General features: G+C 42.1%; 1 protein-coding gene across 1 annotated transcript; it reads left to right on the forward strand.

The window, feature by feature from the left end:
• Positions 1-3,780: 3,780 nt before the first annotated feature.
• On the forward strand, positions 3,781-23,265 carry LOC129672002 (zinc finger protein 26-like). The gene is made up of 6 exons (XM_055601176.1): positions 3,781-4,009; positions 14,395-14,477; positions 16,443-16,569; positions 17,563-17,646; positions 19,707-19,801; positions 20,013-23,265. Exons 2-6 carry the CDS (start codon positions 14,475-14,477, stop codon positions 21,441-21,443), a joined length of 1,740 nt encoding a protein of 579 aa, XP_055457151.1. The 5' UTR covers positions 3,781-4,009; positions 14,395-14,474; the 3' UTR covers positions 21,444-23,265.
• Positions 23,266-27,044: the final 3,779 nt, after the last annotated feature.

Consider the following 27,044-nt stretch of genomic DNA (forward strand, 5'->3'; position numbering starts at 1 on the left):
ACCTGCCAATAGGTTTGGTCCACTTCTCTACTTCAGATCTGTGAAGATGTGAACAATGTGCACCACAAGCTCCTGCTGCCACAAAGCCACTCTGGCCACCATGCCTTTCCTGACATGGTAGATTTCGCCCTCTGAATTGATGTCAAACCTGTCAGGAGTTTTGACAAGTAATACAGCACCCACAGCACTTTAACTGATGAACCATCTCTCTAGCTTCTCTTTTTATATACTTACTGGCCACTTGGATGTTTCAGAAAAGTGTCTAGGTTTCTTTCATGTTAGGGTCTCATGTATTTGAGAATGTCCTCAAACTTGGTATGTGGTCAAGAATTACCCTGAACTTTCAGTCCTGTCTCTGCTCCCAATTGAACCTGAAGGTTTATGCATGGTAGGCCAGAACATTATTTTCAGAGCTACATTGGCATTTTCAGATATGTATATAATGTACTTTGCTCATATTCATACACACCTTTGCCTTACGTTGTCTTATTCTGATCTTCCTCTAAAGCTCAAGCTCCATCTTCTCTATTTTCATGTCTTTTTTATTCTATGCACGAGAGAAAATAATTATTTGTCACTCTGAATCTGGCTCACTTAATAAGCTTTTTAGTTCCATTACTTTCCCTACAAATTATCCAGTTTTTTCCTTTATGACTAAATAAAGCTCCATTCTGTGTGTCATTTTTTCATTTCATTATTGTAAGTGTGTGCCCCCCATGTGTTTGGATGTCCAAGGGGGTTAAAGAAGACATTGAATCTCCTGGAGCTGTAGTTGCAGGTTGTGAGCAACCCAGCAGTGGTGCTGTGAACCAAACTCTGCTCCTCTGGAAGTGCAGTCTTAGCTGCTGGGCCATCTCTCAATCCATTTTTTTTTTCCCTTTGAGACAGGGTTATCTGGCTGGCCTGGAAGCTCTGTAAACCAGGCTAGCCTTGAACTCAAGAGTTCAGTCTTCTGCCTCCTGAGTGCTGTGATTAAAGGCACATGTTACCACTGCCAGGCTCTCAATCCATTTATTAATAAACACCTTGGCTGAGTTTTTAACTTTGCTACTTGTAGTGGTACTGTTAACATGTGTGTACAGACGTATTATGTGCTGACTTGGTTCTCTGGTATAAACCCAGCTGAACACATCGGTTTAGAGTCATGAAGGATGTAGGAGTAAAGGGTTGAGTCTTCCTCTCTGAATAAGGAAAGCCATGGAAGCCAGGTGTTTGGCAAAGGAGTTCTTATATGGAGGCCCGAAGAGGCCACTGTCTGAAGCTGTGTAAGTGAAGCCTGGATTGTGTTAGAGACCTCAGGGTTTTGGAGATGCCAGAGCCATAGAATATCTTTTGAGGAGAGTTGCACATGGAATGGAACCAGCTCAATAAAGGTATATTTGCAGTCAACAAAGTTCCAAGGATTGGGGAATCCAAAGACCCATCCATCATAGGACATAGAGTTGTGGGATTTGAGTTTGCCCTGCTAGGTTTCAGTTTGCTTTGATTAATGTTTCCCCACTATGCCTCATTTCTTCCCTTTTGGAATAGTAATTCATATTCTATGCCATTGCATATTGGAAGTAATTTTTTTTTTTTTAATTTACAGGAGAAAGCCTTGTGGGGGCTTTTGAAGTTGGATTAAATGTATTTTTACATTATGAGACAGCTCCAAACCTTTAGGAGTTAGGGAGTGGAGTGTGGTGGTTTGAATGAAAATGGCCATCATAGGCTCATATATTTGAGTACTTGGTTCTCTAGCAGGTGGAGCTGTATGGGGAAGGATTAGGAGGTATGGCCTTTTTGGATGAGTTGTCTCACTTTGGAGGGCTTTGAGCTTTTAAAATCCCATGCCAGGCCCAGTCTTTATGCCATGTGGTTGTCTTAACATGTAAGCTTTCCAGCTCCAGTGCCATGCCTACCTACCTGCCACCACCATGCTCTGTGCCATGATAGTTATATATTCAACCTCTAAAACTGTTAAGTAAAGCTCAGAATTAAATGCTTTTAAAAGTCTTGGTCATGGTGTTTCTTCACAGCAATAGAAAAGTAACTTAAAAGACAAGATAAACACTTTCTCTCTGCCTCTCACCCCCCACCCCGATAATTAAAAATGGACCAGGTTAGAGTAGACATTTCATCTTCATCTCATACACAAAACCAGCCAGGTTGTGGTGCACCACCTTTGACCCCAGCACTGAGAGAGGCAGAGACCGGGAGGTCGGGCTTGACAAAACTGGAATTCAAGGAAACCCAAAAGTCTTTGTAGATAATAGCAAGTGTTCTGTTTGTACAGACACTGTCAAAGACTGCATGAACAAGATGTTCATGGGCAGCAGCTAAGACACTTCACAAGAATGAGCTCCGCAATGTAGCCAGCCATTCCTACCGTTTTAGTGGGTGCTGGGGATTCCAGGCCTTTATTCTTTCAGAGCAAGCATTCCTGTCATTGAGCGTCCCCAGACCCTGATAATTATTTTTTGTTTAATAATTGTTCTTTGAGACAGGTTCTCACTAGGCCTGGCTGGCCTGGAGCTCACTGTGTGGGCAAGCCTGGCTTTGAACTCCAGAGAGATCTGCCAATCTCTGCCTCTTTAATCCTGGTATTAAAGGCCACATGCCTGGCCTAAATTAGCGACTACAACTTTACTAACGTCATAAAAGGGCACCCCCCCCTTCAAGGAAGTGTTCAAAAAATATTACTAGAAAAAAATCTTTACACTCTTGTATAATGAGAATTGCTTAGCACCGATATGTATATTCGAAGACACTCCCTCCCAATTTACAGGCCAAAAAATAGTGTGGGGAGAATAGGTTCTGGACCTTATCTCAAACAGCCAGTTTTTGGAGGACAAGTGGCATTATAAGATCAACTATTTCAAGATAGTAAGCTGCCTTCTTAAAATTTCTCAAGTATAACCCACTCAGTGGGTTATATTTGTCTTAAAACTGCGATGAAAGGCGCCCCAACCATCCCCCCCCGGGGGGAGTGGCATTCTTTTCTGCTCCCTGATAATTTGCCTATTCTCTGTTCAGAGTATGTTACTTTGTTTTTAATTGCATCTCTTTATATCCATTTTTGTATGTGTATGTGTGGTCAGAAGACGAGTTAGTATGTAGGTGGTTTTAAATTGCAGTGAAAATTGCAGGCTCGGGGGTCTAGAACACCGGAAAGGGATGTCTCCAGCTACCTCGGTAACTTTTCATATAAATTCTGGTTTGGACTCCCGTGCACTGGGTCCATCCCAATAGGACAAAAAACCCAAAGTCCCAACTGTTGGAATTGAGATAAGTGTCCCAGATAAAGAAGAGAAATCACGGTCTAAGAGGTCCAGAGACCTCTTAAACAGGGTTCAGTTCATTTCATGGATGCCCAGGTTCACCACTGGAGCTAATCAAGTCAGCACTTGTGTGTGGAAAGCAATTACGACCACAGTGTCTTCTAACCTTCCTGTCCTCCTGGCACCGGACCAGCCACTCAAGTCCCACCCGCAGCCCAGTTCGCCCTCGTAACTGTGACCTCAACCTTGTGGTGTGTTTCTGCCTCTCTTCCCTGCTGTCGTCCACTGAGGGTTAACTGCACTTTTGTGCACAGGAGGAAATTCTTGTTTCTTTTACAGGATTCCAGACTACCATAGCCGGGACCCGTCCTGCAGCCTAGGCCGGAAGCGGAAGCGCTCTTTGTCGTTGCTTTCCGTCTCTTCTGTCCCGCGATTCTGGTTCCGGGATTTGTAGTTCCTCTGCTCCGCAGAGGCGGTGGCCGCAGGCGGCCTGGAAGAGGCGGGTCTTGGCCAACGCGGCGGCGCTTCCTCCGGCTGTGCGGGCGAGCACGACCGGATCCATTAATTTTTCCAAAAGGAAAATAATTTGCGCCGTCTTTTTCGGTCTTAAGTCCTCTTCAAGGACTTGGAGAGTCGGAAGTGTTCTTGCGGTTGTGTGTAAACTGGAAACTAAACCGAACCCAGGTCCTGTGCAAAATCAGTGTCTGCACTCCGTTGAGCCATCTGCAGCCCCAACAGCACTTCTCAAAGTAAGGAAAACACGTTGTTGTTGGATGTGGTGGAGCCCTGCGGTAGGAGGATCAGGAGTTTGAGGCTAGCCTGGGTACCTTACAAAATCCTGTCTCAACTAAACAGTTGAGCCTGAGAAAAACTAAAAATGAACACATTCTTCCCAAAATAAATCTAATTTTAAAAATTGTCTTTATTATGAGTATAGGATGGGCTGGAGAGATGGCTCAGCCGTTAAAGGCTAGGCTCACAACCATAAATGTAAGAGTATAGGTGTTTTTCATGCTTGGTGTCTGTGGAGGCCAGAAGAGGGCATTGGGTCCTCTGGAACTGGAATTTTAGATGGCTTATAGCCTCCATGTAGGTGCTGAGAACTGAGTTCAGGCCCTCTGGAAGAGCGGCCAGTGCTTTTAACCACTACGCTATCTTAAGCCCCTCCTCTACCCCCAAAGTATACATTCTCCTTTCTTATTAAACTATCTAAGGAGATACATTTATTATTACAAATTGATTAGGATGTAGAAATAGAGGACAGCATGATTCTGTCTTTAAATGAAAGTAGTGACTAGAAGAAAAAGGAATGTTTGAAGTGACACCAAAAAGTATAAGTAGGAGGGTGCTGGAGAGATGGCTATTGTTCTTGAAGAGAACAAATTATATACTTCAATTTGTAACTGACAGAATAAATGGTATTCAGCTGGTATAAGTCAGAAAAAACAGTAAAGCAAGAATGTGTTTGAATTTTCCATAGACAGGACATTCAGGAATTAGAATCTTTAAGTGCACTTTGAGCACCAGTAAAAAATGTTCTGACAAGGCCTTGTTTTGTGTAAATAGAGATGTGATTTTTCCTTTATATTTTTGTTATCAGTCAAGAATTCCAGAGGATGTGTGTGTGCATTTACTTTGAAGGGAGCAGGTTTTTTGTTTAAACTTTTTTCCCTTTGTGTCTGCGTGGGGGTGGGTGCTTGAGAAGGCCAGAGGACAGCCTGAGATCCAGAGCAGAGCTACCAGGGACTGACCTGCCTGAAGAACCCAAGCTGGGACGACTGCTTGACAACTGGTCAAGTGTTTTGTGTTTTGGGCTCTGTCCTTTATTATGGATGGCCTTGCTAATGAATGGAAATAACATAATGCCACTAAGCTCCGTTACATATGATGCTCAACAGTGCCATTTGTATAGCTTTATTTATTCTTCTGCAGCTTGTTATACATGTAAATAACACCCTGGAAGGCCAGTTGTCACCAGCAAGGTGGTATGGGACATGTGCTTTAGGTCAAAGACAGATCTATCTGAAAAATCCTCAGTGGTGTTTTTTAAAATCTCTTTTTGGGAATAAGCCCTGTTTTTTCTTTACAGAGAGTCAGAGAGGTATTAGCCAATAAAAAGAAAATCTCATTTCTGTTTTTCAAATAACAAAGACTCTTTTGTTGTCAATCCACAAAAGGACTCTAGTGACTCCTGAGGGGTCAAATGCTTGGAAATCTTGGTACAAACACAAAGACTTTACCACCAGGTCCTCTATAAACTCTATGGCAACTGTGACTTCTGTCCTCCATCTTTCCCTCCTTCCCTCTTTCCCTTCCTGCCTTCTTTCCTTGCAATTTTCTTTCATTCTTGTCAGTCTGCTGCAGTCCTCTGAGTAGCTAGGGTTACAGTGCCTGCCACTATGACTGGTCCCCCTTACCAAGGTCCCACTATTTAGCTCTGCTGGTCTGCAACTGTCCATGTAGACCATGCTGCCCTCAAACTCACAGAGATCTCCCTGCTTCTATGTGAAAGTTATTTATATAAAAACTGTGTTTCTCAGTTTCTCCCTTAACCCAGCTACTTTCTTAACCCGCTATCACATAAATAATTGAAACTCTTTTATACTTGTCTAACAATAAGCTTCACAACCCAATAACTGAACAATTATTACTTTATTCTTAACCCTCTTAGCTAATCTGGTTTTTTCCTAGTGTATATCCCAGAACCTTGCACTTTGTAGCTTTTCCTACTCCAGCTCCTTTCCTGATGTCACCGGGATCTCTCTCTGGCAGAATCCCCTACTTCCTCCTCTAACTCCTCCTCCCCTGGCTGGCAAGAAGTCCAGGCCTTTTTTCTCCCCTGCTCAGAGATTGGCCATAAGCTGCTTTATCAGCATATCAAAAGACAGTTGGAAGCAGTCTGTATACAATATTGAGATAGGAAATTCTTAGGACTGCATCCACATATGGGTGTGTGTGTGTGTGTGTGTGTGTGTGTGTGTGTGTGTACAGAAATCAGCATTTGAATTACATAAAAACCTTATGCCTGCACTTCTGCCACCAGAGTATTAGGATTGAAAGTTTGTACTGTTATGCATGGCCTCACTAACAGCTTGCTAACAGCTTGCTCTAGAGGATTCTCTGTCTTTGTTGCTTTCCCCATGTGGATTACAGGTGAGCTGCCATATCCACTGTCTTAGTGTTTTATTGCTGTAGAGAGACACAATGACCATGGCAGTTCTTATAAAGAAAAGCACTTAATTAGGCCTAGCTTATAGTTTCAGAGGTTTAGTTCATTTTGGTCATGGCTGGAACCATGGCAGCATGCAGGCAGACATTGTACTGTAGAGGTATCTGAGAGTTCTGTATCTGGATCAGTAGGCAGCAGGAAGAGATAGTAACACCGGGCCTGGCTTGAGCTTCTGGGACCTCAAAGTCTACCACACACTTCCTGTAATAAAGCTGTACCTTCTAATAGTGCCACTCCCTGTGAGCCTAAGAGGGCCATTTTCTTTCACACCACCACACCCTTCCCTAAGCTTTTAATTTTTTTTTTTTTTTTTTTTACAAGGTAGAAGCTTAGCTAAGTGGGTTCTTGCTCTTAGGTCACCCCTCCCTTAACTCCCTTTGTTCTAATTAACATCAGCCTTTTCCTTAATCTAGTAAACTTCTGGTGCCTCTTCCCCCAACCCCCACAACCTGTACATTTTGTATTTCTCCTTGCTTGGCTTGCTCCTTTTTATTATTTGTTTATTTGATTATTAATATTTAATGTTGATTTATCTTTTAAGCAAACAGTGTTATTCCTAAACCAGCTGTGTACCCAAATCACCACATAGAAACTAGGATTTATTTAATTAACCTAGAGCACAATGCTGGGCAATAATTACTCCATCTTAAACCTCCAAGCCCGCATAGCTTCCTCCCTTTCAGATTTCCCATATTATACTTGCTTTTTATCATATCTTAGTTTTGGTTTATTTCTCCTGATGTTTTGTAGTCCTCTCTCTCAGATCTTTCCTCCCACTCTTTCTCCTCCCTTCCGGACCAGGATGTCCCACCCTATTCTCTCCATTGCTTAGCATTGGCTGTTTGTTTTTATTGGCAATACAGAGAACAAATGGTACCATGTTCACACAAACTTGAGACAGGTGATGCTTAGAATAAGTATCACAGTGCAATGTCCAGATTGAAATCAGATAGTGGGGTAGAGAAATTAACGTTTGAATGGACAAGGGTAAATTGTATACGTTCCACAAGAACATTATACCAACAATTATAGATCTTCATAAGACTGGCCAGTAATCACCACAAGACACAGTCAACACTAGGCTTTTTGGAAATCTCCTCTGCCAAAACTGTTAATCCATAACTTTTCAATTTAGGCTTAGGCAGATTTTTTTTTTTTTTTTTTTTGGACAAGGGCAGAGAGCAGCTACATTCTTCCCCAAAATATCACAAGAATGGTCTCTAGGCCACTTACTAATATTCTTGCCCTCTGAAACCTCTTGAGCCAGGCCCCCTCAATTCAAATCACCCTCAGCACCACTGTCTTCTGTTGGGACCAATTAATGAAAGATGAGGCTCAAAACAGATCTTCTATGAAAGAGGTTTATTAGGTGGGTATGAAGAGAGGGAGGGAAGGGAGAGCAGGAATGGGGAGAAAGAGAGAGAGAGGGGGGCACCCCGGTAGAGAAAGGACCAAGAGAACAAGAGAAGAGAGGACCAAGAGAGAGACCACATGGCCGGCTGGTCCCTTTAAGGGGCAAAGTAACCACGCCTTCCAGGTGTGGCCACCTGGCCAGAGACACACGATGACATCATAAGTTGCTAGGCAACCCAGAAGCAGGTTTTGTTCCAAAATCCTAACATTCCTCCCTTTTTCTATAATTAAAAAATTAGGAACTTGGGCTGCTTTTTATGAGGTAAGTTAAAGTATATACATTTAGGTTCATTGGAAGCAGCTCTTGGTTGTCATGCAAGGGGTTAAGAGAGAAGAATTATAGCATCAAAATGGTCAGATTACACGGTCAAGAGTAAGGGAAGCCTCTGCCCTGGAAAATTTAGGGTAGAGGGTTGTCAGTAGAGACTTGCCAGCCATGCAAGGTAGGAACTGAGGAATTCTGGGAGAACCTGGAGCTGCTTGTCCTGGTCCTGAAGCACACCATTTCAGCCTTTTGTTAATAAGTGAATAATGGGCATAGATTCTCTTCTGGCTACTTCCTACTTTCTGCTGACACTGGAGGCACTGTAGGGAGGTCAAAAGGCTGAAATGTTGGCTGAGTCCAGGAAGAACAGACTGTTTTGATGCTGTCCAGGGTCTGTGAGAACATCCATGGCTGGGAGGGAAAGTGCAGGTCCAGCTAGATAGAAGTCTGTGAGGTCAGAGTTGAACACTTGTAGCTGCTTTGGCACTGTTGTGGCTATAGGAAACCTCTTTGTCTGGCAGGACACTGAAACAGAGGTGGAAGGTTTGGATCAATGAGACTTGAACATGGGAACCTCCGTCTACCTGGGGGGACCTTTATTTACCCAATCACTGGCAGTAGTTAAAAAAGGTTTTGTTTTGGATCTGTCATTGAGGTGAGGTTTGGTTACAGAAGTGTGTAAACTTTGAGACCCTAGTGCTAGCTGGCACTAGGTATAGAAACTTGAAATTCTCTAGAAGATATCCTAGAGGAGAATCTGGAGGAACGGGCGTCTGGGCATTCCCCATTGGGAGGCAGAGAAGTCAGTGACCTTCCAAAGGTGTTCAAAAGGTGTGACTCAAACGAGAGGTCCTACTTGATCTGATAGCTCATCAGCTTTTGGCCAGAGACCAGGGCGCAGATGTCGGGGCTTGGGGGGCATGGCCGAGGGTACGATGCTTGCCTAGCACTAGGACTTCCCACAGGCGAGAGAGGGGGAGAAGAAACCATGTGTGAGTGGGGAAGCTCCCTGAAGGGAAAGTGAGGCTCTAAAAATCCTAACAAAATCCTTGACCCGGCCTGCAGGTCAGTCAAACGAGACCCTAAGAGAGGGCGTGAGAATGGGGTGGGACAAGAGACGTGAGAAATGAAGACCAGGACGGTTTCTCTGATCAAGGTCTTGGTTTATTATTTTTAGTATTTCCTTTATATAGGCAGGGCGAAAGGAATGTAATTGCCTTTAGCAGGATTACTAAATGACTAGGAATCACAGGTTGACCCACCAGAGGAGTCACAAGATGTGCTAATAATGGTATCACAGGACCACCCAACAAACGAGTCACAAGGTGTATTAATAACAATTGTTTGGAAAGTTCCTCTGAAGTGTTACTCGGGAATCTCCGAGGGGGGGGGAAGGGTTTAAGATGTTTCAGGAAGATGCCCTTTATGCCCTTTATTTTATGCCCCAGGTCAGCCAGGAATGCACTATTGTCATTAAACCAAATGCCAAGAATTCTGGAGGGCAGCAAGGTGCCAGAAGGCCCCCCACAGTCTTCCATGCTCATATTCATGTGGTTTATTAAGCCCCACTTAAAAAGCATTTGACTGCTTTTCTGATAGAAAGTTTCAAATTCCACATTCCTACAAACAAAAACATGGTCAGGCCTATCACAGCAATAACTCACTGCTGGTATCAACTTCTGTTTTAGTTAGATTTTATGGCTTTGAGCAGATGGTATAACCATAGCAACTCTTATAAAGGAAAGCATTTAATTGGAGCTGGCTTATAGTTCAGAGGTTTAGTTTGTTTTGGTCATGGTGGGTGTTGGGTTTCAGACCCTTGACAAGCTGTGAGGTGCCTATTTAACATATCAAAGCTGACCTGGCCTCCAGGTTCTTTCAGCATCCCTCAGTCCCTACCTGCTTACAAAGAAAGGCTGGTATATCTTGCCAGCTGTCTTGGACTTCACAGCCCAGGGGTCTCTCTCTCTCTGCATTTCTCTCTTCAAGAGAGTGCATGATCTCTCCCCATATGCATGGGGTCAGGAACTTGCCTGTGAGGTCAGTGAACTTGCCCAAAAGCTGCCACCAATAAACCAGCCTTTAAGCCTTTATACTTTTAATTTGGCTTGAATTGGCTTATTTCATTGGTGGAGAGAAGCTTTGTATCTGGTGTGGAAACATGGGATGGAGTTGAGCCCTGGAGCACCTTACGAAAATGGGAACCACTTTTTTCTTCATCTTTCTTTCCGCCAGATGCAACTGATTGTGGACTCAGTGAGTAACCATTCTTCTGTGTGTCTCGTGACCGCTGGGATAACGTGCCAAACTGACTGGCCAGGGCAAGCTTGTCCCACTGTCAAGCTTTAGGAATTTATACATGTCCTTTCTAAGATAGCTCCCCAATCCCCAGAAGACTCCAGGCTTACATGCAGGATGATGCACATTGAGCCTTTGGTCCATGGCAAAGGCTGGGAAAATGGGTGCCAACAGATCTAAAACGGATTCTCAGACACCCTGGGAGGGCCTGCTTCAGAATTTGTCTAAATTGGGACTGTCTCAGACCTTGTGCCCTGAAACCCCTGTTTTTTCTTTGTTTTGTGGCCTAGGCTATCCTGACAATTCCTGCCAGTGTAAATGCAATTGGTCTGAAATGCCCTATTTCCAGGCTTTTTCAGAATCGTGCTCTTGCACATCCCTTCTTTGCCACAACACGGCTCTGGCAGCAGCTCTAAGACCCACCTCCTACTTATGTCTCCACTTCAATGTACGGCTAAACTTGGTTCACTATTGTTGTCTATTTTATGCATGTGAATTAATGTGGCCAGTGCATGCTTGTTTCTGATTGTTTTGAATGTGTGCATAAATGATGTTTCTTTTTCCTGATGCCAGCTGCCTGGGCTCAGAATTCACCTCTGGGCTTTCTGGCCACTGGATTCAGTACAATAGAGATTCAAATGCTATTTAAATAATTTGTTCTACTTTATTGTTGGCTCTGAGAATGGTTATGGCTCACCCCTTTTCAGACCCAGGCATGTTTTTATGGTTAAGTAATCTTAAACCATGTGGCGTGATTCCATTCTGGGCTATGAACAGCTCTGGCCACCATTTTGACTACGGGATAAAGAAGGTGGAGCCATGGCTTCACCAATATCTTGGTTTTGGGCAGCCACATGGCTGGCAGCCATCTCTGTTATGGGTTGGAAAAAAAAAGAAGATATGGCTCCACTGTCATCTTTACTAAGGGCTGTCACATGATTTATGTAATTTCTGTTCTGTCTCTAAAACCAGGTTTATAAAAGATAGGATTTAAAGCTCTGCTTGGTTAATGAGGTATTAAAGCTGCAACATACCTTGGTTGCTGGCCCTGACAGCTAAACCTTGTAACATAATAGTAACCCACTTGGAATTAATTTTAGAGACATTAAATTGTTTATACTGTTAGAACTTGGTTTTGTCTTCTGAAAATTATGATTATGCTCTGCTGGAGCCCGCCAGCAGAGTTGAACAGTATCTGAGTGGGGAGTGAGGATTTAAATTAATTAAAACAAAATGTACTATACCCGGGACGGCTTGAGAGGGCTGTCAGTATGACTGAAGCAGCAGTGTGGGTTTATTCCAGGGTTCATTTTTTATATGTAAAACAAAGACAAGTCACATCAATTAAAAAAGAAAAGGTTTGTGGAAACACCCAACTTACATTTCAAAAACTATCTCCCTATAGCAGATAAAGTCCTGTTCTAAAACTAATTCCCTAAAGCAGTTATGGTCCAAGTCACACAAACAAGCTTTTAAGGAATTTGGAACACTATTTTAAGTGTTGTACCCGAATCACGATACCCCAAAAGACCACCACCAGGAACCGAGTCCGTTGCAAACCACATGAGGATTTTTTTATTACAAATTACAAGCTGCAGCTTGGGTTCACACCCCCCACCACCAAATCGGTGAGAGCTGAGAGCCCTGTGCTCAGGTTAGTTAGTTGGGGGATTTAAAGATTCTGGTCCCTCCCAGCATGCCCAAGGCAGGGGTGATTCCTGCCTGGCAAGCATCTATTGGTCAAAATGCTACATTTTGAAATGATTGGCTTTTGGAAGGTCCCCAAACCATTAATGATCTGGTGTCCCTCCTTAGGGGGATGGGCCAGTTTCCTAGCAACTGTATCTCTAGTGGGTGGGGAAAGAATGCAGTATGGCAGGTTCTTCCCCTCAGGGCATTACTGGACCTCACCCACCTAGTTTAGGCCTTAAACTTTAATAATGGCTGATTTTTAATTTTTTTTTTTTTTGGCTCATAAGGAATTTGTCGAAACTTCCTTTATTCTTTGTCAAGGTAAAGGCCAAGATGAAAACATAACAATGCAGCTTAACGGCTCTCTACAATGCTTTGTCTTCACTCTTAAAAAGGACTGTATTTTACTATTACAAAACAAAATTATGAAATTTTCAACTAATTTTTAAAAATGTTGGAGGTTTATAACATTAAAAAAACTTAAAAATAATTTCTTAAAATGTTTACTCTAGTTTTTGCTAATGTTATTCAGCTATAGATATTTTTATGTTTATGGACTAAAGGTATTGTTTTGATGCTGAGAAGGCTCCAACTTAAAATTGTTATTTTAAACGTAAACCTAATAGGGATAAAACATAAAGCCCAGTCTTATGAAAGCTACTAAATTGTTAAGGAAAGTTAAGAAGTGTAAGTTGGTAGTCAGTAACCTTATAAATGATCAAATCCTTTAATGTGTTAAAATATATTTGAAGTCATGTTAAGAACTGATGCAATTAATTACAAGATTAAGCTTTATTTAGCCTCCTGTTTTGTTTGCAAGGTATAATTTAAAGCAAATAACTAAAAATAGACAAAGATTGTTTAACTCAGATATGCTTGGCAGGTATTAGCCCTCAAAACTATCAGAGACCTGCTGAATATGACATTTAAGATGTTTAAACTTACTATGACAGAGACTCCCAAATCCTAACAGTAACCCCTGCCCCCAAACCAAGGGGTCTCCAAGAAGATATGGGCACAACAACAAAAGACTCCACTTAGATTATATCATGCTGGGCAAGACTGCCGCAGTGCCTCGCCCACCCTCTGCTAGGGACTGGTCTACAGTGGTGTCGGAAGGCACAGGAAGAGAGATCGACATTGGGCCTGGCTTGTGCTCCTGAGACTTCAGAGCCCATTGCCCCTTGTGACACACTTCCTCTAACAAGGCCACACCTGCTCCAGTAATGTCACATCTCCTAATAGTGCCACTACTTGTGGGCCTCTCGGGGCCATTTTCACTTGAACCATCACACCCACTGGGGTTTTTTTTTTTTTTTTAATGGGTTCTGGGTGTTATAATTAGGGTTCTCACTCTTGTGTAGCAAGCAATTCACCAGCCGAGCCGCTCAAGCTTATTAAATTAACTTTTTTTATATTAAGAGTCTGCTGCCTTGTTAGGAAAATGGATTCTCTATAAACAATACTGCAGTTAAAGTGAGGCATACCTTTTTTGTATTTTTTAAAAATTTCTGGGGACACAATGTTCAAGTTGAATGAGTCCTGATATAATTGCAGTTTGATTCAGAGATTGAGTAAGCCCATGCTGTTTGTTAATTGGCATCACATTTGCAGTTCTCTTGCTTTTTTTGCTTCCATGTGCTTGGATTACAGGTGTGAGCCTGACTCCTGCTTTGTTTTAAAATCACCAAGTAATGTTAGCAACATTGTGTTATTTGACTTACATTTTTCTTCATCAAACTTTTAAATTTAATCTAGTCTGATGTCTTGGGAATAAAACAGTTAGAGGGCTAGTGAGATGGATTAGTGGGTAAGGGCATTTACTGCTTATCCAAATAACTTGAATTTCATTTCCGTTGCTAAATGTAATAAAAAATAATAGAACAGAACGAGAGGGCAGAACTGGACATTGATAAGTTCGGTGTAGTTGGAGGCACAATGTGTGTGTGTGTGTGAGAATGTGTGAATGTATAGGTGTATGTATGCCACAGTATAACAGTAGGTTAGAAGACAACTTTCAGGAGTCTCGTCTTCTATAATGTGGGCCTTAGGTATCCAAACTCTATGCATCAGGTTTCGAAGCAAGCATCTTTACCTACTGAGCCAGGTCAGTGTTCTCACTGTGTATTCAGTTTAAAAGCAATTGCAAATAGGAGTACAATTTTTGCCTTCCCCTAATTTTTAATTTCTTTACTTTTTCTGTTCTCAAGCTGAAATTTGTTTTTGTTAAATTTCAGAACAGGAAAATGCTTTAAAAAACCAAAGATTTAATACATCAACAGGATTTGCTAAGAGGACTATTTCCTGTGAGATACAAATGGTAAGTTTAACAAAGGACCTCTTTCTTTCCGTGTATTGTCATTGAGCTAACAGTAGGTTAGAAGACAACTTTTAGGAGTCTTGTCTTCTATAATGTGGGCCTTGGGTATCCAAACTCTATGCATCAGGTTTCGAAGCAAGCATCTTTACCAGATTGTCAGCTCCCAATGTTGTTTTCTTTTTTAAATTTTTTTCTTTTAAAAATTCTTTTGCTTGTTCTAAGACAGGGTTTCACTCTGTAGCCCTAGTTAGCCTAGAACTTGCTATTGAAGAGTTTAAGTTAGCCTGGGTACTCCATTTTGAAATGAAGACCCATCTTCACCAGGAGCTGAACTCAGGTACCATGAAATACCACAGAATGTGCATCTGGCAGAAAACAAAATTAGCTCTCCTAGCAGTGGCCTCCAGGAAATATCACAGAACAAATGTTTAGTAAAAAAAAGAGATAATTTCCTCTGGCATCAAGCAATGAGAATTGGCTGGGAAAATTCTCCCCAGTGTTCCAGATGTAGTTTAGAAGAATGGCAATTGTGATTATGTAAAAGGTCACCCAGCCCCTATGGCTTTTACCCAATCCTGTAATGTCAAGGCTTGCTTACTGTCACAGAAACATGTGCCCCCTGCTTGCTGTCATGGAAACCCCCTGTTGGCAGTCTTTCCCTTTAAAAACCCTGCTCACTCAGGGCTTGGGGTCCCACTTCTCTATTACCGTGTCAGTGAGACTTAGGTCCCTAGTTTGATCACTTTCCTAATAAAGCTCTCTTGCCCTTGGATCAAGTTGTCTCCTGGTAGTCTCTGAGGGTCCCGTGATCCTGGCATTACACTATGTAGACAAGAACTCTTAAATTTACAGAGCTCTGCCTCTGGCTCCCAAGTGGTGGGATTAAAGATGTGAATCACTAGGATAGTTTTTTATTTTGTATTTTTATTTTATTAGCATCTAATAAACAATAGTAGGATCAACAGAGAACACATTTCCTCATAAGTAGAATAGGTCATCAGAGGTCATTAGAATAATAATAACAAAGAGCATGTCAAGGGAAAGTTCTTTTTTTTAAAAATTTATTTATTATGTATACAGTGTTCTGCCTACATATAATACCTGCACGCCAGAAGAGGGCACCAAACCTGATTATAGATGGTTTTGAGCCACCATGTGGTTGCTGGAAATTGAACTCAGGACCTTTGTAAGAACAGTCAGTGCTCTTAACCTCTGAGCCACCTCTCCAGCCCCCCAAGGGAAAGTTCTTTGATGAACTTTCCTGTGAAGGTGTGTGTCTCACACTGGTGAAGGATTAGTCTCAAAATTACCTTACTATTTTAGTAATCATGCTGTTCTTAATTTTTCTTCTACTGATAGTCTAGTTTATTTTTCTAAGTATTATAGCAGATTATAAGGAAGATACAGTTGTCTTGTTCCAAGAATGTGTTCATACGTCATTAACACATTTTCTTTTTAGATTTTAATTTTGTGTGCGTGAGTGTTTTGCCTTCATGTATGTATGTATGTATACCATATACATACCTACTGCCCACAGAAATCAGAAGAGAAGGATGGATTCTCTGGAACTGGAGTTACAGATAGTTGTGGGTGTGTGGACCAAACCCAGGTCCTCTGTAAGAGCAACAAGTGCTCTTAACTGATGAGCCATCTCTTGCCCCATATTTTTTAAGTTTTTGTATTATACTTATAAGTATCTATAGCATAGAAATAGGGTGAGAAGAGGTCTCTTTGTAAGTTGTAGGAGTAGAACTTTTTGAGTAAGAGGTCCCAAAAATCCTATGATTGATTTTTATGAGAGGTCCTCGGAATGAGTCTGGCTAGAGATGTCTTAGTACCACTGAGCTCTGGAACAAAACATTAGAGACCTTAGACTCCTTTACAGGCATGGGTGTCACTTTTGCATTCTCCAGTGAACATAGGTGATATCACTTTGCTCAAACTGACATGCATGTGATGGTTTAGGACTCAGTGACCTTTGAGGATGTGGCTGTGTACTTTGCCAAAGAAGAGTGGAACTTATTGGATGCATTTCAGAGAAACCTCTACAGAGATGTGATGTTGGAGAACTACCAGAACTTGGCCACAGTAGGTAAGACTGACATTATATCCTACAGCCTCTTAAGGAAGACTGATGGTGTTAACTTTGAATATAATGGGAAACAATAGAGACATGGTCATTGAGCTAGCACATTTTAATCTGTTATTGGCAGTTATCAATAAATGTGGCTTTTGGATTAGTAGCATCAATTTTATTTCCTTAGAAAATCACAACCTTATACTCTATCTTCGACATAATGAATCAGAAAAATCTCCATTTGTGTTCCTATCATCTGTTTTTTACAATTCTTACATTTGAATGTTTCCACTCTAAAGATAACTACTAGCTGAGCATGATGGTGCACACTTATAATCCCAGCATGCAGGAGGTTTGCTACAAGCTCAAGGCTAGCCTGAGCTGTATAACAAGTACAAGGTCAGCTAGGGCTTCATAGCATGACCATGTGTCATTACAATCAAAACAACAACAACAACAATAAAAATAAACAACTATTGGTATAGTCCTTTCCCATGAGATTGAAGATCTGTCTCCATTTCTGTTATATCCAATTTGAAGAAAAATCTTAGTGATGTTTACATCTATATTTTTTTGTTTTTATTTTTTTGAGACAGTGTTTTTCTATGTAGCCTGGGGTGTCCTAGAACCTGCTTTGTAGACCTGGCTGGCCTTGAACTCAGAGATTCACCTGCTTCTGCCTCCCGAGTGTTGGGATTAAAGGAGTTCACGTCTGGCTAATACAGGTTTTTAATGAAAAGGCCTGGGTTCAGTGCCCAGTCCTGCATAAAACTAAGTATGGTATTGCATGCTTGTAACTTTAGTTCTTGGGTAATAGACACAGGGATCTGATATTCAGGGTCAGCCTTGGCTACATAGTGAGTTCATGGTCAGCCTGGACTCCCTGAGATCCTATCTCAAAAGAGAGGTAATTCTTATGTTTTATTAGAATATAATTTCTCTTACATGGGAAGGTTTTTCATCTCTTTTGTGAGACTCTGTCATTGAAATATCTTTTTCTGTGTATAGGAGTTCAGTTTGTCAAACCCAGCCTCATCTCTTGGTTGGAGGAAGTAAATTTGTTGACTATAGTGGAAGAAGGAGTTCTCCAAGGTGAGCATGGGTTAAAATAATTTCTTATTGACAGGTTCAGCATGTTTTGAAGTATGAGGAAGCTTTTTTTTATGAGGAAGCTTTTTTGAAAGAAGTTTTCCTTTATTTTTATTTTAGCGCTGAGTATTTTGCCTACATATATGTTTGTGCGCCATGTGTGCGCTGAGCCACGCAGTGCTGACGGAGCCCTGGGGCTGGAGTTAGACAGTTCTGAGCTGCCGTGTGGTTGCTGGGCATTGACCTAGGTTTTGTGCTCTGAACTGCTAAGCCATCTCTCCAGCCACAGGAAAGTTTTTTTCAGGTATGAATATATTTTTCTTTTGATCAGATCCATTCTCAGTGCTCCCCATGAAAAAACTTTTAAAGACTGACTTGAGAATTGATGAGATGACTCAGCAGGTAAAGAAACTTCCTACCAAACCTGACTACCTGAGTTTGATCTCCTGAACCCACATGGTACAAGCCTATGTGTTTGTACACATGCACAAATATACAGAAAATAAATGTAAAAACAAAAGGACCAACCTTAATCTGGACACTGAAGTCCTTGGACTACAGGTTTTGAGATATTTTCAGCATCTCTTACTATATTATTTGTTCTATTTAGACTTACTTCCTTTGAAATTAAGAAAATGTATTAAAGATTTACATACTCACTTATAAGTGGATTTTAATCATATAGTACAGGATAGACATACTACAATGCACAGACCTCAAGAAGACAAGCCTCATGGCCATCTTAGGCCTCATGTGGACCCAGTAATTAGGGGAGTAGGTATCTCTGACATGGACTATGTTGTCTCTTTCTGATCACTTTCCCCTGATGGGACTTTCCTACCAGGCCACAGGGGAGGAAGATGAACTCAGTCCTCATGTGGATAGATGAGCTGGGGTGTCTGTGTAGGGGGGCTCCCCTATTCTGAAGAATGGAGGAAAGGGGGTATGGGAAAGAGGGTAGGACTTGGAGAAGAGGAGGGAGGGGCCTATGACTGAGATGTAAATTAATTAAGTTAATAATAAAAATTTTGTGTGGGTATTTTGCCTGCATGTTAGTCTGTGCACAGTTTATGTACTTGATATTTATAGAGGCCAGAAGAGAGGACATCAGATCTCTTATAACTGAAGTTGCAGCAGTTGTGAGCTATTATGTGTATTGTATGCTGGGAATTGAAACTTAGTCTTCTGAAAAAGCAACAAGTCCTCCTAACTAACCCATCTTTCTAGCCCCATATCCAGACTTTCTTATGATTTCAACAATGATCTACTCTTTTACACTTTAAGTTCATGATTGTGTTTTTGCAGTTGCATGCTTTCTTCTTCCCCAAATTACATTATTTTTGTTTACCATCCCATGTAGTTTTCACACACACACTCACACACATATAAAATTGTTTTGAGGCCACTAAAATGGCTTAGTGGGTAGAGATGCTTTCTTCCAGGCCTATTGATTTGTGTTTGATTCCTGGAACTCACATGGTAGAAGGAGAGAATCAACTCTACTAAGTTTTTTTCTAACCTCACTTGTGCCATACCATGTATGCCTGTGCACACATACACTAAATAATTCATAATATTTATTTACAATAAATAAATGTTAATTTTATTTTGACCCCATATTCTTATGGCTGCCAAATTATAGTTATATAATTGAGTTCAATTATTTAATCATTCTGTTTGATTCTGACTTTGCTTTATTAACTTAGCATATTTAATATCAGAAGAAATACTTAATATCCCATTTTGTTGCATAAATATATATTTTTCTTTTTTGTTTTTTTTTGTATTTTTTATTATTAATTACAGTTTATTCACTTTGAATTCCACCTGTAGCTCCCTCCTTCCTCCCCTCCTAAACCCATCCTCCTTCCTTCTGTCCCACCCACACCCCTCCCCCAGTCCACTGATAAGGGAGGTCTTCCTCCCCTTTTTTCTGATCCAAGTCTATCAGGTCTCAGTAGGAGTGGCTGCATTGTCTTCCTCTGTGGACTGATAAGGTTGCACCCCCCTGAGGGGGAGGGCATAAATATTTTTTATGTATATTTTTCAATGTTTTATTTCAGAATGGAAAATGGACCTTGAGGCAAAAGAGACAGAACTTCAGCTGGATGGTTTTTGGCCAGATATATCAACCGAGATACAACTGACATTAATAAAGGTATTTCTTAGTTTTCTAAGTCAAAGAATATTTGGAATTCTGTGATATTTCTGTGCATAAACAAAGATTTTAGAGAAGTAGCCTTTGCACAAGGGACCTGTTTTTCTGGACTAGTTTTGTAGCATGAAGCTTTGTGCTTCAGAGTTACCCAAAGAACATCCTGCACAAGTCTCAAGAATTCTCTAATACTCATTTATCTCTTAATCAACAGGCAGGAATCTGGAATGGAGGGGAGCTCTATGACTCTAAGAAGGTTGGAAAATTCTTCCGTGAACACCAATGCCTTCAGACACACAGAAATATTCAAAATACAGAGAAAAATTCTCAATATAATTGGTATAAAAAAGACTCACTTTCTTCAGCCAGGAAAGCCTCTACTGAAGAGAAACTTTCAGTGTTCATTCAGTGTAAAGAAACCTTTGCCCTGATGCCAAGCATTGCTTACCAGAGGGCATGCATTCCGGACAATTCCTTTGAATGCAGTGATTGTGGGAAAGCCTTTGTTAATCAGTTGCAACTTCAGGCACATAGCAGAGCTCACAGTAAAGAAAATTTCTTTGAAATGGAGCAAAGTAAGAAAGCTTTTACTCAATCTACAAATTGTTCTGCTTTAGAGAGATGCTATGAAGATAAGGAATGTGGAAAAGCCTTCACTGTTCACTCAGGCCTAACTACACATGTACGAAGTCATAAGAGGCAGAAGTCTTATGAATGCATAGAGTGTGGGAAAGTATTTGGTAAATGCTCAGGACTTACTGAGCATGTGAGAAGTCACACGGGTGAAAAACCTTTTAAATGTAACCAATGTGGAAAGGCTTTTGCTTCTTCATCTTACCTTACTGCACATTTGAGAACTCACACTGGAGAAAAGCCCTTTGAGTGTACAGTATGTGGGAAAGCATTTACACGTTCCTCCTACCTTCGAATTCACATGCGAACTCATACTGGAGAGAAACCCTATAATTGTAAGGAGTGTGGGAAAACCTTTGCTGTGCGCTCGTGCCTTAATAAACATTCACGGATACACACCGGGGAGAAGCCTTATGATTGTAAGGAATGTGAGAAGGCCTTTACTAGCTTTTATCAACTAACTGAACATATGAAAATTCATACTGGTGAGAAACCCTTTGAATGTCAGGTGTGTGCAAAATCATTTAGGAATTCCTCCTGCCTTAAGAAGCACTTCCAAATTCACACTGGAATAAAACCATACCAATGTAAGGACTGTGGGAAAGCCTTCAGTGGACGGACTAGCTTTACCACACATGTATTGACTCATACTGGGGAGAAGCCGTATGAGTGTAAGGAATGTGGGAAAGCCTTCAGTACATCCTCAGGCCTTATTGAACACATAAGAAGTCACACAGGAGAGAAGCCCTTTGAATGCTATCAATGTGGAAAGGCCTTTGCATCTTCCTCATATCTTACTGCACATTTGAGAACTCACACTGGAGAGAAGCCATTTGAGTGCACAATGTGTAGTAAAGCGTTTACACGTTCCTCCTACCTTTGCAGACACATGAAAACTCACACTGGAGAGAAAACCCATGTATGTAAGGATTGTGGGAAAGCCTTCAGTGGGTGCTCATGCCTTAATAGACACATAAGCACACACACTGGGGAGAAGCCCTATCCATGTTAGTGATGTGGGAGGGCATTCATCAGCTTTTCGTAACTCACTGTAACATACAAAACTCATACTGGTGAGATGCCTTTTGGATGTCAGATATGTACAAGATCCTTAAGAAATTCTGCATGCCTTAAGTTGTACTTCTGAGTTCACACCGGACTAAAATCATATAAATGTAAGGACTGGAAAAGCCTTTAGTGGCTATACTGGCTACACATATGCGGACTCACATTAGAGAAAAACCCTATGAATGCAGAGAATGTCAGAATGCCTTCACTCCATCTGCACATTTTAACATCTAAGAAGTCACACAGGAGAGCAACCCTTTGAATGAACCAGTGTGGGAAGGCATTTGTTTCCTTCTCTAAATGTTCATTTGAGAACTCAACACTGGATGAGGCCCTTTGATTGTACAAGGTGTGGCAAAGCACTTAGGTATTCTTTCAACTTTTGAGAGTGTATGTTGGAGAGTTGCCCTATGTATATAAGAACTGTGGGAAAGTTTTTACTGGGCACTTTGCTCTTATTAAACATGCACACATACTATAGAGAAACCCTATAAGGAAGGGTTGTAAGGAACCCTATAAGGTTGTAAGGAATCGAGGAAGCTTCCACTGTTCATACTTGAGTGGATATAAGCTCTAAATTGAAAGAATATGAGAAAGGCTTCACTTAATCTTCTGCTCATGTGGAACATAAATAATCACGGAGTGATACTCATGTAAAGAATGACAAAGTCTCCTAAGGAGTGTTCACGTTTTGAAGCTCAACACAGGTAGTCAGTTGTCCTAGAAGTGGCTTAACAGATGTACTTTTCCTCCTGAGATTGGTTGGTTCCCAATGCTCATGTTGAGCCATTCAACATGAGCTCTAGGGAGATTTGATGGCTCTGGCCTCTGTGGACACTTGTACTTATATGTACATGCCTCACACACAGACTTAATTTTAAATAAATCTTGAAAATACATGAAGGCCTCAACATTCAAGAAGCCCCATGAAAGTGATAATCTTGGAAAAGTAATTAGAGTCTACTCACAATCTGACAAGTAGGAGACCATACAGTGTAACACAGAAACTCCACTACTTCCTCAGATTTTGCTAAGTATGTGAAAAATTGCAGTAGAGCAAAATACTATTGATATGTAATACATATAGTAGTTATATGTCTGCTAAGTAGTTTAATGTTCATCTTTGAACTCACAGTAGAGAAGAACTTCATGAAAAGAAATACTAGAACACCACACACACACACACACACACACACACACACACACACACACACACACTACCTTTGCTACATGTGATACACACTGAAGACAAATTACATTTATGGAATATGGCAAATGCTTCCATAAGTTCTTACATCTTGTGTGCTCACAGAAACTTCTACGTGTATAACTTGTGTTAGCTTTTTGGGGGCAGATTGGAATAAACATCCATTCACCCTAGATAGGGCACTGATAACAGATAAATTATTCTATCCAAATAGAGGTTGGTGGACTGCTGAACTCAATTAGGGTTACTTATAGGAATAAGGGTTAGGGGTTTCTGGTTGTTTGAATAAGAATGGTCCCCATCGGCACATATTTGAATGCTTAGTCACCATGAAATGGAACCATTTGAGGATTAGGAGGTGTGACCTTGTTGAAGAAAGTATGCCATTGAGAGGGGGAGTTGCCAGACCCAGTCTCACTCTGCCTATAGATCAGGTGTATAACTCTCAGCTACTTCTCCAACTCCGTGTCTGCCTGAGTGGTGCCATGTTTCCTGCCATGATTATAATAGAGTAGCCCCTGAAACTAAGACAGTCCCCAATTAAATACTTTCATAAGAATTGTCTTTGTCATGTTGTCTCTTCACAGCAATAGAATAATGACTTAGATGAGGTTATTTTTAGGAACATGGGTGATTCAGAGGTGTCTTTGCTATCTAAAAGACCATCCTGGCACAGGTGATGATTCATGAAAGCTGCCTTCTTTTTCTAACTTTTCATTCTCTCTCTCTCTCCTTTCTCTCTCTTACCAAGCCAGGGTTTCTTTGTATTGCCTTGGCTGTTTTAGATTCACTTTGTAGATCAGGCTGGCCTCAAACTCACAGAGACCTGCCTCCCTCTGCCTCCGTAAGTGCTGGGAATACAGGCATGTCTCACCATGCCCAGCTCTAACTTTTTATTTATTCTTTGTGCGTTTCATAAACTGTACTCCAGTCCTGTTCATCTCCCTGTCCTCTTATGTCTGCTCTTTGCCCTTGCAACCTCCCCCCCTCAAAATAAACACACAAAGAACAACAAAAAAGCCCCAAAGCATTTTAAACGTGGAAGCTGTAGTATGCCACAGTGTGTCCCACACTATGTCCCTCTGTCCACACATTTTCATTTACAGATGTTCATTGTGAGCCATTGGTCTGGTTCAAGATCTCTGGCTTCTGTGACACTGTCTATATTGGATACTTCTCAGGACTCTTCCCACTTATCCTGATGTTGCCCTGTATCATGGAGATCCTACAGCTTTGGATCAGGAGGACTGGCCCTTTCACATGTCCCAACCATTTGCAGATGATGTCAGTTTTGGGGTGGGTCAATTCAGAGCCCTGGAATCGGGTCTTGGTGGTAGCTGAGCATGTCACCCCACCTGTTCTTCCTTATTCTCACCACCAGGGCAAACTCCAACACTGCTCTGGCTAGGGCATCCAATGCTGCTAGTGACAAGAGGCACAGTCAACTCTCCTGCTCTCCTGCCTTCAGGGCTGGCTCACCAGCATACATGCCTCCAGAGCCAGCCCCACTGTGTTGCCCAGTTAAGGTTTGGGGCCAACTCTTCCAAGTGCTGCAGCCTGTGAGGGGCTGGGCCAACTTTTTTGCTCTTATACCCTCAGGGCTGGCTCACCTGCTCCCTCTCCACCAGGGCCAGCCCTATTGTACTACTCGGTGAGCTGCAGGGCCTGCTGCAGGCTGCAGCCAGTGAGGGGCAGGGACAGCTCACCCTCTGTCATGACTCCAGCTCTTCTGATTGCCACAGGTGGGGAGGCGTAAAAGTGGGGAGGGCATTACCCCTGCATCCACAACACCTCACAGCAGATGAGTCCTTGGGGCTGGCTCCCCCATGCCCCCTTGATCAGGGCCAGCACTACTGTGCTACCCAGGCATGTTTCAGGACCCATTCTTGAGTGCTGCAGCCAGTGAGGGACAGGAACAGTTCTCCCACTCTCATGACCCTGGGGCCAGCTCTCCTGACGGCTGCAGGTGGTAAGGGACAAGGCATCACCCCTATACCCAAGCTACCTCATGGCAGACTAGTAGCAGGGCTGGCACTCCTGAGCCCTCACCCTCAGGGTCACCAGGGTCAGATCTGCCTCCCTGTGAGGAGAGGTGAGGTGCAGGGCCCACTTTTCTTGAGTGCTGTCACTGGTGAGTGATGGGGCCAGCTCTTCTGAGCACCACATCCAGAAAGGGGCAGGACCAGTTATAGAGCCCCTGAATATCCACTGTGATCTCCAGCAGATGCCCTGACCAGAAACATCCCCATGTTTGCTAGCGGTAATGTGAGCCATGTTACATGGTCCCTTGCTGCTGCGTAGCTATGGATCCAAATGTGACCCTCAGTGGCAGCTCCGGCTGGAACCTCACCATGGCCCCGGGTTGTGGGGCTGGCCACTCCTAACAGGCTACTCCTCTCGGCTCTCCAGTTCATCTCTCTTACTTGATGCTGAAGCTCCTCTACTTCTCTTTCTCTCCCATCTAACCACCAAATACTCACATACTGTGGGGCTCCCACTGCAGACAGGTCACACAGTGGGCCTGTGGGCAACACTCTCCATCCAGTTCTTCATGGCATGGTGGCAAGTGGGTTTCTATGAGCTGTCTTTGCCATGTGCTGGAGGGCAGGTCTGTGGGTGGAATGGTGGTCTGTACGTGGCATGGTGGTCCGCAGGTCTCTGTCTTCCTACTCCTGTGCTGCACCGCCTGGATTTGATATGATTTGATTTCTATGAGTCCTAGGCCTAAGAGAGCTTTGGCCAACAAGCCAGGCTTCAAGCTAGGCTGAACAAAGGCCTGCCATCTGCTCCACTCCTGACTGATAGAAGAACACCACCATCACCATAATCTTGTCTCTTTGTCCATTGCCAGGGAAGGGGGAAAGCTGTATTCTCCAACCTCATGGCCCAACCTATAGGCAGCATTCACTGGAGAGCCTCTACCCAGTAGTTGTTTGTTGTTTTTATAATCCTGGTAAAGGGTCATTGTCAATCTTTAGCTTTCTGAACTTCCTGAATCTTGTTTCGCTAGTTTGAGTTTTATGCATCTCTTCTCTTAGGAAAGAAGGAATGTTTCTCTTTGGAGAAAACAGGGGCATAATATTCCAACCTTTCATTTGCTCTTAGCTTCTTAGCACATGCTATACAATGTTGTTTGAACTCTGAATAAGGATGATATAGATTCTGGATTAGTTTCTTCTATTGAGAGCTAAGCATTGGTTCACTAGGCCACTCTAACAGTCACTCACAGCTCCTTGACTAGTAAGGAATCTCCATAGTTACCATTGCAGTACAAAAAAAGAAGCTTCCCTTATCAATGTGTGGTGGCTTTAAATCCAATTATAAAGCAGTTGATAGTGTTCACAATAGTCATGCCACTGTTTATTCATCAGTGGATGCATCACCTTATATATTAGTAGTGAAATAATAAGGTTTCAATAATGCAGGACTCTTGTGACAGTATCTCAGTAGCCTACACTATCTCTGGTACTATGAAACCCATCCACCAGGAAGATATTCTAGCTTCATCCTAGCCTTCTGCAGCCAAAGTATGCCTTGTCTTCAGCAATAGAAAATGATCAAATTTTGGCATGGAATCAATAGCAACACACCTTAATGACTTATGGGGATTCAAGGGCTTCACTGCCAATAACTAATTAAGTAGCTCATGCTTGGCAGTGAGATTTTTCACTCACCACTCTTGTGGTTTATTGGGCACATTTGTTGGAAGTCTTTATTTTTACTCTACTTTTTGATGCTCTTTCAAAAAGTTTGGCATTGTGCAAGCAAATATTTTTAAAAAGATGGTAGCAGGATTTTGGAAGGCTGACTACTCTGTGTATTCTAAGCAAGTGTCAGTTGAGCTTGGATGGCTAAGAGAATAGGGAACACATTAGCAATATCCAGTGTATTATGAAAGATCCTATCACTTCTATGTTTCCTGGAAAGAGCAATGTTAGGTTCACTGGGATTGATTTAGAATATGACAGTTTTAGTACGACAAGCTTGAACTGCTCATACCCAAGAGGCAGAGCAGGGCCACGCTCTAACCTGCTGGGCCTGCCACTGGAGTCAGTTTCCAGCGTCTGACAGGCCCCAGGCCAGCATCATGGCTTTTGCCTTTCCTTGGTTTTACCTGATTGCTGAAGGGACCCCTGGATGAGTGAACAATGCACACCTCTAGTATTTACTCTTACAGAGAAAAGTGTACTAAGCAGTCTGGGAATAACTAACTGTTCACCCCTAGTTCAAGCTTAACATATCTTTTATGCACTTTTTTTTTAAATCAGTTATATTTGTGGTAAATTTTTGGTATGTAAAGTCCTCCAGAAACTGAGTCTGGTTTCTAGCACCTGTGCT

Source organism: Psammomys obesus, unplaced genomic scaffold, assembly GCF_907164565.1.
Source record: "Psammomys obesus unplaced genomic scaffold, mPsaObe1.curated_primary_1811, whole genome shotgun sequence".
NCBI classification, from domain to species: domain Eukaryota; kingdom Metazoa; phylum Chordata; class Mammalia; order Rodentia; family Muridae; genus Psammomys; species Psammomys obesus.